At 43.7% G+C, this 14,455-nt stretch overlaps 1 protein-coding gene across 1 annotated transcript; it reads left to right on the top strand.

Moving 5' to 3' along the window:
- Window positions 1-848: 848 nt before the first annotated feature.
- onecut1 (one cut homeobox 1) lies at window positions 849-6,697 on the top strand (the record flags this gene model as incomplete). Its single annotated transcript, XM_080539105.1, has 2 exons — window positions 849-1,905; window positions 6,402-6,697. 2 exons carry the CDS (start codon window positions 849-851, stop codon window positions 6,695-6,697), a joined length of 1,353 nt encoding a protein of 450 aa, XP_080395231.1.
- Between the last annotated feature and the right edge of the window lie 7,758 nt (window positions 6,698-14,455).

The following is a 14,455-nucleotide window of genomic DNA, read 5'->3' as shown; positions in this document are numbered from 1 at the left end:
TTGTACTGCATGCCTTAAGAGGCCTGATAATTAAAATGCTCATGAAATTAATTTATCTCAGAGCCCAATTAGGCCTGTTTTCCTATTAATATGCTCTTCTATTCTTTAATTTACGCTGCAGTATTTTAATGTTACACCATATGTTTTTCATTGTACTTCTATGTGTTCGTTTGTTTTGGGAGGAGGGGAGGGGGTGGGATATGGGTAATACAACCAGCAGTAATACCTCCTATTAACTTCCTTAATAGCTGACGTCAGACCCGAGGAGTGGCACGTGTGTGCGTGTGTGTGTGTGTGTGTGTGCGTGTGTGTGTGTGTGTGTGTGTGTGTGTGTGTGTGTGTGTGCGTGCGTGCGTGCGTGCGTGTGTGTGTGTGTGTGCGTGTGTGTGTGTGTGCGTGTGCGTGCAGTGGGAGGGGATACGGTGTTGCTATTGCGCATGTGTATGTAGTGGGAGCCGCAGCAGTGGGAACAGTGGTCTGGAGAAACCGAGCAGCGCGAGCCACGACTAGAGATGGCGCGGGACCCGACTGGAGAGCGAGGACTGCTTTTAGGCGGCGGGGGGGCTTGAATTAACATCGAAAGAAAAGCATAAAATAAAACAAAATACCAAGAAAAACAAAACAGGCAAAACTGAAAAGCATCAAAACTGCATCAGAAGAAAATATCGACAGAGAAAAAAAGAAAAAAAGAAAAAAATCTAAACATATAGGCTATACCAACCAAAAAACGCAACAAAAAGGGAATTCAACTATTTTTTCTATCTTTTTTTTTTTAACTTGTGGACTTCTCTGGACTTCCATCGGGCGCCAAGACAGATAGATGATTTGTCCACAGCACTGCCCGGATAATGAACGCCCAGCTGTCGATGGAGAATATTGGCGACCTGCACGGAATGAGCCATGAGTGTGCGACCGGCCCAGGAGAGCTACTGAGTGGCCACAGTCCACATACCCGTCCAGGCCACCGGGGCCTGGCCCATCGCGCCATGGGCATGGCGACACTGCTGGACGGCGGAGACTATCACCCCGGCCACCATGGCCACTTGCACCCTGCCATCAGCATGTGCGAAGCCCCCCCGGGCATGAGCTCGAGCAGCACCTACACCACCCTCACCCCTTTGCAGCCCTTACCCCCAATCTCCACCGTCTCAGACAAGTTCCCCCACCACCATCATCACCACCACCATCATCACCATCCTCACCCTCATCCTCACCAGCGGATCCCGGGGAACGTCAGCGGCAGCTTCACGCTGATGCGGGATGACAGGGGGCTGGCGCCCATGAACAGTCTGTATCCCTCCTACCACCACAAGGACCCCTGTATGGGCCAGAGCCTCTCCCCGCTGTCTGGATCGGGTCTGGCCGGAATACATACCACACAGGCCGGCCTGCCGCCCTACGCCCACCCCGGCGCCGCCATGCCCGGGGAGAAGATGCTCACACCCAGCGGGTTCGAGGCTCATCACCCAGCCATGCTGGGCAGACACGCCGAACAGCACATGAGCTCCTCGGCGGGCATGGTCCAGATCAACGGCCTCCACCACCATCCCCACGCCCACCTCAGTGCGCAGGGGCACGGGCAGGTGCTGTGTAACAACCGGGACCAGAACCAAGCCTCGGGGCCCGGGCACGAGAGGGGCAACGGGAGTAGCTCGGGAGGACAGATGGAGGAGGTGAATACCAAAGAGGTGGCGCAGAGGATCACCACGGAGCTTAAGCGCTACAGCATCCCCCAGGCCATCTTTGCCCAGCGTGTGCTGTGTCGCTCCCAGGGCACGCTCTCCGACCTCCTGAGGAACCCCAAGCCCTGGTCGAAACTCAAGTCTGGCCGCGAGACCTTCCGCCGGATGTGGAAGTGGCTGCAGGAGCCTGAGTTCCAACGTATGAGCTCGCTCAGGCTCGCAGGTGAGCGAAGCCTCGGTAATGCCAGTTCCCCTTTACTCCATCTTTCTTACACTTACTTGTTCTTGTGTTCATGTATTGTGTGTAGTGGGGTGGATATGGTGTGACAGAAAGCTCAGATTTAAAAATAGAATTAAATCCCACTTCTCCAAAACTGCCCCCCCCCCTCTCCTCTCTCTCTCTCTCTCTCTCTCTCTCTCTCTCTTGAATTTTGTAAAGGGCCCATGTCATTTCACCTCAAAATATTGAACGCGGGCCTGTGTGCGTAAACTGATTCCTCGCCCAGAAATCATTAGGAATGTGTTTATTTTAGTGTGAATGCATGGGATCAGCTTTTTGGGGTCTCGGCTGTAAAGAGAATCTGGTGTGTGTGTGTGTGTGTGTGTGTGTGTGTGTGTGTGTGTGTGTTCTCCAAATGTTAATTATTTAAATCTATGTCTATGTGTCAAGTCAACAGGCCATGAATACACCATGTATACCATGTTCTAATGATGATGGCAGAGGGTTGTGCTGTTGAAGATGACTGGAAGCTTTTCACAATTAAAGATATTCATATAGCCTATTGAATATAATATATGTTATTGCCCTTCCGGTGCGTTTGGCTTAATAGACCCACATCAAATATTTTGTGAGAATTGCAATGACAGCTATGGTGGTGGCTGCGCTGACACACTAATTGTGTGTGTGTTTAGGGGATAGTCGCCTTTTGTCTTGTTTGGAGCAGCCACGCGGTCTTGGCCTGAGATTGGCTAATTAACTGATAGGTCTCTATTAATTTGTCCCTGGAGAACCCGAGTCAATCCGCGCGCGAATGAGGGGCGCTAATCCGCTCGAGTGCACAAACAGGGAGCCGTGCACCCGCGAGCGTATAAAGGAATAGTTGTTTTTCTTTTTTCTAATCAATGAAGAGCTCGTGGCTTTTTGGCTTTTGAAAAGTGTCAGGATACATCGTGGAAAGTGTGCTTAATCTCAATTGATTATTGGCAGTTGTTTTATCCAATTTCCCATCTGTTTGTGTAGTGCATCTGTAACTCGGTGTGTGTGTGTGTGTGTGTGTGTGTGTGTGTGTGTGTGTGTGTGTGTGTGTGTGTGTGTGTGTGTGTGTGTGTGTGTGTGAGAGAGTGAGATAGATAGAGAGAGAGTGTGTGTGTGTGTGTGTGTGTGTGCGTGCTTGTCCTTACTGCAACATTATAAAATTGACATACGATTTTAACATGTAGTATTGTTTATGAGACATTAAACTACAAAGAGACATAAAGTGCATCTTGGTCGCCCCTTATTGATGCATTTAATCTCAGGGAAGGCCTATTGGTCATATTTGTTTCAATTGAGCAATTAGAATGTGTCTTTTAAGAATTATTTCAAGAGGGGAAACGCAGACCATTCAGGACATAATGAAAGATGAATGCAACGAGCATTTAATCACAACCTCAACCCTATCTCGTCAGGTGCTGAAACCTTTGCTACTATCCATTTAGTAAAATAGTATTTTTGATAGACTTATGTCGCGAAACTGTTTTTGCAGTGCTAACGTACATTTCTTCCCTCTCATCAATTCATGCACACTTATCCAATTAGGTCCTTATTCGACTTGTGCATGCTATATGAAATTATACACCGTTAATGTTCTGTATATAAGATTTTTCAACACAGAAAAATAGGCTTTTGTTTTAAAAACCACTTGTGCACTCCGTTTTAGGATTATAATTATCATACAATTTGCCATTAATTTGCCATTGTCTTCAGGTTCCAAGAAGAACAACTAAAATGACTATTGAAAAGAGACGGAAGCCTGAGATTTTATCGATCTCTTCTTGGTTGAAGTGGATTATGTGATCGGCCTACTAAGAGCTCAAATATGAGATTGATATTGATTATTGAAATGTGTCCTACTCGATTTCTCCATGTTGCAGGTCGCCTATTCAGTATTTTTTATTAATCATGCGGTTTCAAAAACCACACTCAGGCCTTTGTGTTCTGTTTTTGCGTGTTCTTTTATCGCAACTCTGTGTAACCTAGCTACTCAGATCGTACAGGCAATGAACATTCAACATAAATTAAGCAAAATAATCAAGCTATCAACTTTTTTACAAGTATATTTTTATATTGAGCCATTTAGTTGACTGCAGCAAATGTATTGCATTTGCACAGTTTAAAATATTGCACCTGTCAACCTCTGAACTGGGCTTGCATATAGCCTGTAGCCTACTAACGAATTTCGTTAGACATGTTTTCGTTTGAATCACTCATAATGGCTGTCAAATAACTTTTGCGCATATAAACTGAATTACATTTATTTATAAGACATTAGGGCTACATTGGGGTTTTCTAATGGATTCTCGATTGTGGCAAGATGACTGAAACCGCCATCGGTTTTGGGTGTTGTACATTTCAAACACACACGCACCCACGCACACACGGACGCACGCGCACGCACACACACACGCACGCACACACGCACGCACGCACACACACACACACACACACACACACACACACACACACACACACACACACACTACAAGGGGTAGTGGTGGTCTAGTGGATAGTGAGTTGGACTTGTGATCGGAAGGTTGTGAGTTCAAATCCCACCTGAAACCACACCACTACTAGTGTGCCCTTGAGTAAGGCACTTAGCCCTCAGTTACTCCAGGGGGAATGTCCCTGTAATTCGTAATTGTAAGTCGCTTTGGATAAAGGCGTCTGCTAAATGGCAAAATTAAAATTAATTACACACACACACACACACACACACACACACACACACACACACACACACACACTTGTCTGTTGTCTTTCTCTCTGTTTGGGGGTAGGTTGTGAAATGAGTGACTGTAGCCTAGTCACGCCATTGCTAGGCTAGACCAGTGTGGAGTTATCTGTGTGAGTTTGTAATGATTAGCAGGGAGCATAGCCGTGATCAGCCTGATAACGACGCCGTTGTTATTTCACCTGATCCTGGGAAACCTCCCTAGCTGGCTGTGCGGTGGCTCCTGCTGTCGCCGTGGCCTTCATGCCGCTGATTTATAACAGCAGATAGGCCTGCAACGGGCCCACGCGGTCTGTTAATGTTTACCTGCACTGGAGACATTCGTGCTGGGCCTCTCTCCAACTACCAACACTCTGAATGCCGCAAATAACGTTATGGATAGGCTACTAAAACAGCGTGTTAGGCTAACTTTGCTCATGGTTATATTCATTTATGAAATCGTGAGGAAATGAATTGAATAAATAGGCTAATGATTAATTTCTCGTCTGATTTATTCATGAAACTATGCAGAAGCACACGTCAAACATGCTGTCATGAAACGCAAAATCGCTAAATCTTTCTACACTTAATCGGGAGATTACATTAAGTGTATTTCGTATATCAGAGGTCGATTCATCATTCGTTTATCATTGCCTGTCTGGCTGCCTACTTTTGTCCTGCTTCAGTCTGTCCTCAGCAGAGCAGCGTCACAGCACACCGCTGCCCTCCCGCGGTTTCAGCTCGATATTCAGGGCTTCTCACGGGAGAATTGAGGATGGGGCCGTGTTGTGAAATAAATACACAATGAAGTGAGTGATAGCTCGTTCGTTGTCATTTGGATTCATAGCTAAACTGTATACACAGTATGTGCTACAGGCAACGATGTATAGGCCTAACTAGAAACATTTTAAATATTACGCAGTCATTCAGCACCACGGACAGCAGCTATAGTTCCCCTCTCTGTCCTATGACAGACTCGCTCATCTGTTGTGACTCTATGCCTGTTGTTTCAATGTTGACTGTGATTGCCAGCAATCTCATACTGTTGCACAACAATCCACTGTGAGTCTGCCTATGGCGACATGTCTGAATGACAATCTCTTCAGACGGTCTTGAGCGGGTTGACTGACGGCTCTCTGCGGGTGGAGCGTTTCCTTTATGTTCAAATCGATAAGTACTTTTCTCATCCAACCAGAAATGTGTCATTTCGTCTTGATATCATCTTGAAACACATTTTCTATGATGTTCTCAAACAGAGAGGTTTGAGGAATGATTTTAGCCACAGTTAGAACTCTATGAAAAGAAATTATGCCTGACCAGAAAGACAGAAACCATATTTTACATGTTTTGAAAGCATGGTTTTTATCCACAACTATGAAAGCCTACTCCTTTTGTATGAAACCAAGTACTATCTATTGAATTGTTTTATTATGTGTGTGGCCAGGGCTTACTTGAATAGCTAACCATAATATAATTTCTCTGTTTAATTGAAGGATCAATTGATACAGTTGGGGAGTCAAGGATAGTTGGTTATCTAAAAGGTAAAGTTGTATGTCTTGACAGCCTGGGCGTGTACAGGTCTACAGGTCATCTATAGGAGACTCTCCAGGTATAATGAGATGTAGTAACAGGGTTACTCTGTACAAGTGGAGAAAGCTCAAGGATCCCTCATAATATAACATTCTCTCTCTCTCTCTCTCTCTCTCTCTCTCTCTCTCTCTCTCTCTCTCTCTCTCTCTCTCTCTCTCAGCATGTAAGCGTAAGGAGCAGGACTATGGGAAGGGTGACCGCGGCAGCAGCAGCGGCTCCAAGAAACCTCGGCTGGTGTTCACGGACGTGCAGAGGCGGACGCTCCACGCCATCTTCAAGGAGAACAAGCGTCCGTCTAAAGAGCTGCAGATCACCATCTCCCAGCAGCTGGGCCTGGAGCTGACCACCGTCAGCAACTTCTTCATGAACGCACGCCGCCGGAGCCATGACAAGTGGCTGGATGACGGCTCTGTTCACTCAGCCAACTCTGACCCCTCTGCCTGCACCAAAGCCTGAAGACAGACGGACTGACTGACTTAACCTCGGTGGAAAAGCTTTAAAAACAAGAATCAAAGAGAACTAACTAAAGACCTTGAAACAACATTTTGCCCTTAAAACCTATACTATACTGCTATTTATAGTATCCAAAGATAAGAAAAACAACCAAAGACTTCTTTGACCTGCTTTAAAAAAAACATTGTTCTGCAACACATTTAAGTCTGGTATTCTGAGTTACCCCCATATCACTGGTCTCACAGCTTTACACCCCCAATCCCAACCTCCCGCCCACCGTCCTTATCTTTGATCTGATTGGTTGGTTTGATGGAGGGTCTCTAAATGGAGGTTCAATCAGCCTATCAGCAGTGTGTCTCCTGGGGATGCCCTCGGGGGAAATGACCAGAGGGCGAAGCCTCGGCGGGACTAGCCAATCAGCTATGAGGAGGAATCCTATCGAAATTAGTGGATTGGTGGGAGTTTCTGTCTGTCAGGACTAGACAGGCAGGGAATGACCACAGCAGAGGCTGCTAACTCCAAGCCAACCAAAACTCAACCCCAACCTACTTTGTAGTGCTTTCTTCCTACATGCTGAAAAAGTGAACATGAAAACCAAATCTTTCTACACTCCAGGGCCACCTATATGCAGTTAGATAATAACACACCTTTAAAACATCCCTTGAAGTGATATAACCAAAGAGAAGATGTAATATATTTTGAAGTTGATAGTCTAAAGTATTTTTTCAGCTTCCCCTATACGTACCACCAGAGAGTGACTGTTAAACCAGTAGAAAGCAGACCACAAACACAGCAAGTCAGACAAATAACCAGACCAATATCGCCTTTCTATGATGTAAACCTTAAAACTACAATCACAAAAAATGGCAATACTGTATGATGTGAGATGCTCCCCAGATGGAGTAGGATCCTACTAGAGAGGGAGAAGGTTGCCTTATAGATGCCTGCCACAGCTAAAAATTGTCTATATTTGTCCCTTATTATTCATATCTTACGTGCTCTTAGCAAACACCTTTGAGAATGTATGTAGATTCATACACTGGTTCTGACTGGGAGAAGTCTACATTCTGAATTATGTCCACTCTACTTACTTTGCCTAGAAATGCAGTGGTGTTGTTCAATGTTTTCAGGGATTACTTTGTAAGATATCGTTTTATCAGATGCTTTGAAATGCCAGCAGCTACTAACCAAAGATAAATCCTCCTGTAGCAGCATTTCTCTGCAGTCAACCTCTGAACATACATTTTCCATTCAAACACTCAACAATCAAAGGTGGCACTCATCGCATGCATGGATTCTTACATACATACATCTGGACTGTAGCAAGTTTTAGATTGGCCTGAAATAAGTCAAATGAATAACTTTATCTGTCCAGATCTGCGCATGACTGTCTCTTGGCTTCTCTGTTTAGTTCACAGGATATTATAGGTGATTTCTGAATATTGCTTATCTAATTTGACAACTAGTTATCCATGTGTGATGACAGACAGTCCCAATCAGGGTGACAGGACTACTCAGTGTAGCCCCCACTCTGTAACAGCCATTTATCAGCCATGGTCTGAGTTACTAGCCATGGTCTCTGTGTATGTATGCTTTATAAGTATTTGATTATATCCTCCAGTCAAAGACTATAGTAAGGGGACTATGATATCAGGTGATCGAATCGAATCATTCCAATGCGAGTATGCAGCAGTATTAGCTATTCACCTAAACATGCATCTACTCTGTTCCTACTGTCTCTCCTCAGTGGGGGGTGGAGAGATAGATGTTGTTCAGTTCAGCACAAGGAAGAAAGCACTACACCAGGCCTGGTCCAGGTTCCAGGGGGCACAGGAGCCTAACATCTCATCAGGCCTATACTGCCCTCTACTGCCTGTAGGCGGGGTTGGCTCCTCTACATGGATGAGAATGACACAAAATGAAGCAAACTAGTCAAGAGACTGCTGCTTCTACATGTCTAAAAGAAACAACCAAAAAAGAAAACAAAGTCAAATGTGTTAAAAAAACAAAACAACCTACTGATATTTTATAGTGTGAACCAAAGATGCTACCTCACTCAATTTTCCATTTGTGATTTCCATCACGTTGATGATACCAAAGATTACCAAAGATGTTCTCAATGCACGGCCTCCACGAGTGGTGTGGATAGATGGTATACCCCCACCCCCACCTCCACCCCTCCTCTCCTCTTCTCTCCTCTCCTCTCCTCTCCTCTCTTGACCTGTGCACTCCAGCCCACTGTCCCCGCTACGCATTATCTCTTTATCCCTGCTCTGATCATGACTCTATAGGGAGACATTATGAAGATGTTTCATTCCAAAACGCTATACTGCATATGGATTAGCAAACATTTTTGGACATTTATCATTACAAATCAAAAAAATCAAGATGAACCGATTACAACTTCAAGAATATGATTATTCTGTAAACAAGCAGCTTAAGACATCGCTACATGTCCTTTCAAATGTATCAGAAAGGGTTTTTATGTCATGACAGTAATCATTTTGTAGAATAATTTTTGAAAATAGTGGATATAGCTTTTTGCAACTAAACTCTTCATATTGACATACAGTAGCTATAGGCAGATATATTGATGAAGCTACAGACAGATGTGTTGATATAACTGTAGCCTTCGGTAACCCTGTTGATGCAGGCAGACTTATTGGTATGGCTGTAGGCAGACATGTTTCTGAAGGTGCAGGCAGACATGTTGCAATCTTTCTAAAACTCCCAGGATGAGTGCCTTGCTTGAACCAAAGTGTTAAACCGCTGTTGACCTCTCACCTTTGAACTCTGTGATTACCTCAGCCTGTAGAAAGGCCGCAACTGGAATAATTCTCTCTCTCTGTTTCACCGTGGTGCTTTTGCTAGCGCAACCATGCAATGACAACATACCAAAGGAATTTCTGTTTTCCACTTCTTTGCTGATAAACCAAAGCTCTTCTTTACTCCCGCTCGCCCCCCCCCCCCAACCCCGCCTGCCCCCTCCCATCTCCCCTCATCCCCTCCTCTCTCCGTCCTCTGAAGGAAGGCCCAGCACTCTGGCCGTGCATGTCTTTACCAATGTCACTGAATACCTCATAGTATAACTCCTTTTGGGTTCTGTATAGAGTCTATGTGAGTAAGGCAGAACTGAACTAGTCAAGTACTTCTTATTTTTAACTTCAAAAAGCTTTACGATTATTTATTTTGAAGTTTTGTCGGAAGTGCTCTGTTTCAGTGTAGGTCAAGTTTCATGGTTGTGGTTTGAAACTTGCAGGACGGGGGGAGAAGTGTATTTTTTATCAGACATTTGGGTTATGCTAATATCATAATGAAGGTAGACTTTTGTTTTTTACAGGGTAAAAACAACTGCTGTGATAATGTGTTTATATTTTCCCTTTTCTCTACTTCTGTGTTGTTGTTTTGATTTAACTTTAAAAAAAATTGTATTGCTTAACCACTGCTTTAATTTATGCATTTGTAGAAAATCTAGATTTGTATATAGTAGGTTTTTTGGAAAAAAAACAAAAAAACAGACAGTCAGTTTTGTGTTACAGCCTTATTTCCCATGCTTAGATATAAGGAAGGAGTGGTTTGTATTCTTCTTCACGTAAAATCTTAGCCGGCACTTCAACATGTGTTCTGAACACTGCCAGAAATCCCAGACAGTTGATTTGCCAACAAAGAAAAACAAAGTTACTTTGTGAGACAGATGGCAAAAAGCAGTGTGTGTTTTCTATTCTTTTGACTTAAAAAAAAAAAAAAGTTATTTTATTGGTATTACTGCACATCCAAAGATTTTTAAAACAAACCAAAAAGAAAAAAGGTTTAAAATATGTATAATGTTGAAAAGCACTGGCATTTGTGAGGTAGACTTGTTGAGTTTTGATTTGCCATTCGCACGGGTATTAGAAAGTAGAAGGCGTACTAGGACTATGTAGACAAGCTTTACTCACCCATGTGGGGAATCTCCTCTTTAATGTACAATCGGAAGCGTTTGAAACGAGGGCTGCAAGTCCCACTCACTTTGCTGTCTCAATGCACAGAGTGGGGTGGAGTCTAGGCTGGGCAGCCGGTCTGCCGGGGGCTGTGTCATGTAGCTGGGTCTGTTTTTATTCCCATGGCACTGCCGCCTAGTTCCATCTGGTATCTGTTCTTTTGGTACAAACTCGTGTAATGACAATGAGCAAAGTCTAATAAATTTGCAAAAGGACCTTACGAATCAGTGTGAGTGTGTATGGGAGCGCATAGCCTGGACAGCACTTCTCTTCTTTGGTTTCTGTGTGTGTGTGTGTGTGTGTGTGTGTGTGTGTGTGTGTGTGTGTGTGTGTGTTTGTGCGTGCGTGTGCGTGTGCGTGTGCATGCGCGTCTGTGTCTGTGTGTGTCTGGTTTTATTTATATTTGTTTATAGCAGGGTTATTTGGTGGGGGGGGGGTGGGGGGGGGCTCAAGAAAACTGTTCTGATTAAATGGAATCAACAAAAAAATCGGAATTAGATTAAATTAGATTTCATACAACATCCATTTGGTTACATATCTCTCTATATATATGGCATTCTTTTTACACCATAGATCAGTAAAGGTAGAAAAGGCACACATTGTAGTTATCCTGGCTCCCTTCAAAACATCAGGGATTATTTTGGCTGATAATATAAACTGATAACTGGAAATGTATTTGTTACGTTTCTCTCATAAATGTTAATGGGAGTCATGAGTAGACAACTATTTACAATCAAACTGCTGCTAGTTTGGGCAGGTTTTGATATTGTATGTTATTGTGTACATGTTGTAACTGTTGTGTGATGAGAGAGTGTGTTGTTGTATTGATTATTTTCCTACGTCCTGATTGGCTGTTTTGTGTGAACTAGGACTTCCCCTATGATGCGTAACTTGGCTACAGGTCTCATAACAATGCTGTCTGCAGCGCCAAAGACAATCATCTGGATCTCTAAGACGGGACTTAGTTTCTCACCCGGGGGAAACTCTTCCAGCAATTATTCCTATAAAGAGGCTTGGAGGGTTTTGATAAAGTAAACAAAAAAACATACTTGCTGACATGTTTTAAACTAGGATACAGTAGTTGTTTCTGCATTAGCATTTGAAACTGGGTTATGTATCAAGCAGTTATTGTTCATTGCTATTATTTTTGTCACTCTCTTTTCTGTAGGGCTGTTCTTTCACTCTCACTGTGTGTGTGTGTGTGTGTGTGTGTGTGTGTGTGTGTGTGTGTGTGTGTGTGTGTGTGTGTGTGAGAGAGAGAGTGAGTGTGAGTGTGTGTGAGAGTGTGAGTGTGAGTGTGAGTGAGTGTGAGTGTGTGTGTGTGTGTGTGAATGTGAGTGTGAGTGTGAGTGTGAGCGTGTGTGTGTGTGTGTGTGTGTGTGTGTGTGTGTGTGTGTGTGTGCGCGCTACAGAGGGTGATGCATTAGGTGTTATCCTCAGGTTCTATTTCCATAATGCCTCATGGATTTGATCTATCATTTTGGGTTCTATCTCCCCGGCTCTGCTACTGCTCTCTCAGTGCTGTGCAATATCATCTATTGTGTGTGCTAAGCAACAACAAAAAAAGACAAGCAAGTGATGTCATCCAGCTTTTTTCAGTGTTCAAATGTTTCAGCATTTCTGTAGTCACAAAAAAAGTATAAAATAAAACATTGGTTTCCAGCACCTGAATCACGACTCATGTTGTTTCTCTCTGAACAGCAACACTGTCACATGGACCCCCCTTGTTCAGTAGCGTATTGGTGTTGCTATGAGAGTAACTCACCAGATGGTGGCAGCACTGAGGCTTAGGGACCTTGAGCTTTATTGTCCTCTTTGTTTGTCTACTCAGGTGGTGAGTCCTGTCTGAACCAACCCCAGTATAACCACACTACTGCCCTCACAGCTGTTCATCTATGCTTGCTCTGTTCATAAATACCACACCTTACTTTAATATAGCTACCCGATTCTCACCTCGTCCATGGCAACCACAATTAACATGTAGAATCCATGTAGATCATTACACAAATGTAACGTGCAACAACAATGAATTCAAATCAAAGAATATAATCAAATCACATTTTATTTGTCACGTACATCGCATACAGCCATATTTGACATAGTGAAATGCTTTGGTATCTTGTTCCTTGCTCAACAACAACAACAACAACAACAACAACAACAACAACAACAGTCAGCAACAATGAACAATGAGTACACAGTGGTCTCATACAGAAAGAATGCCCATGTTAGAAGCATAACTTCATAACTCAAGGAAAGGATTACTTGGCTTGTCCCTGCGGGGGGGGGGGGGGGGGGGGGGGGGGGGACGACAACAACGACAACCGCCGAATAGCCCTTTTTGGTTCTGGGTGAACCTTTTTCTCCCTTTTATTTGTACATTTTTTTCACATTTTCAAATCCCCATGAGACTGGGCCCCATGAGATCCATCAGCCCTACTGTGTCTGCCTTGATTTTAGAGTGGACACATTCTATATAGATGTACCCATATGCTGTCTCTACCTGGTCCTTGCTTTCAGATCATGGGCCAGATGCATAAACATGTGCAGATGAATGAGAGGACAACAGTACATCCCATTGAGATGAACCAGAGAACCTATGCAGTCACCTATTCCTTTTGACATCCATTGACTGCATGTCTACTCTCCTGCCACTAGATGGTACTGTGATGCAGCACCACCTGACTCATCCAGGCAAGAGGGACGTCTGCTGCATACGGTTTGTGAAGAAGTTTCCTTTATTTTCTTCAGTTGTTAACGACTTGTTTTGCCATTTAGCTCTGTAGTAAGCTACTGTCAGTACTCACTACATTTCCCCCAAAATAAAACATTGAATAACAAAAAAAGCATGTTAACTTCAGAGTAGGTTCCCAAACACTGTACAGCCAACACACGTTACATGAACATGACGATACGATATTGCATAACGATGACGATACGAAGTTTATTTCCATTAGTCAGTCGGTTAACGCGTGGTTGTGTAAGGCATTTAACAGCGGCCACTATTTTCCAGCTATATCAGGAATATTATAGGATCTAGTATGATTTAGTATTACGTAGGCTATAACGGATGGAATATGAAGTATCTCATATTTTCAGTCTCTGAACAATGCATGGTTGAAAAGTGAATCATCTATACATCAGTAATCATAAGAAAAACACATCTATGCTAGGACCAGGGGCCATTGGCAGTCACAATGCTAGAAGAAGGAAGGATTAATATTCCTTTAATATTATTATAAGGTTGTCATGTTGTAGTATGTTGACTTAAAATGCATATCACACGTGTTCATCATTCTAAAGTTTAACTGTGACTCAGTCTGTGATGCAGGGTCTCCAAAGTTTCAGCAAATTGAATGCTTCAAGCTGGCCAGACGTGTCGGGAACAAAATGTTCACGCAAAACCTCACGTGCCACGTGCTCACGTGGACGCGCATTCGAACCACGATCCAATCACAATCCTAGCACAGGCTTTCCTCTGTTTGTATCGTTAGACACAATGTTATTAATCTGGTAGAAGACAGCTATTACATTGAAACACCTGTGTATATAATACACTGACCATCTTTTCAAGAATGTAGTGCAGCCGAAAAGTTTTACAATGTAACAAACGTTTGGGGTTGCTATGGCAGCAGGTTCATTTGAGGGCTGAAACAGGGAAGTGACGAGACGGGACGAGCTGTTGTTGGGACACGTGGCTCAGGGTGCGTTCGTAAATTTGGTCTGGAATCTGATCAGCACTCATGGAGTGCCTTTTGTCCAATCAAATTATCTGGTCCCT

The sequence above is a fragment of the Nansenia antarctica genome, assembly GCF_963989245.1.
Source record: "Nansenia antarctica genome assembly, chromosome: 9".
NCBI lineage: Eukaryota > Metazoa > Chordata > Actinopteri > Argentiniformes > Microstomatidae > Nansenia > Nansenia antarctica.
This window is presented reverse-complemented; position numbering and strand designations above follow the sequence as displayed.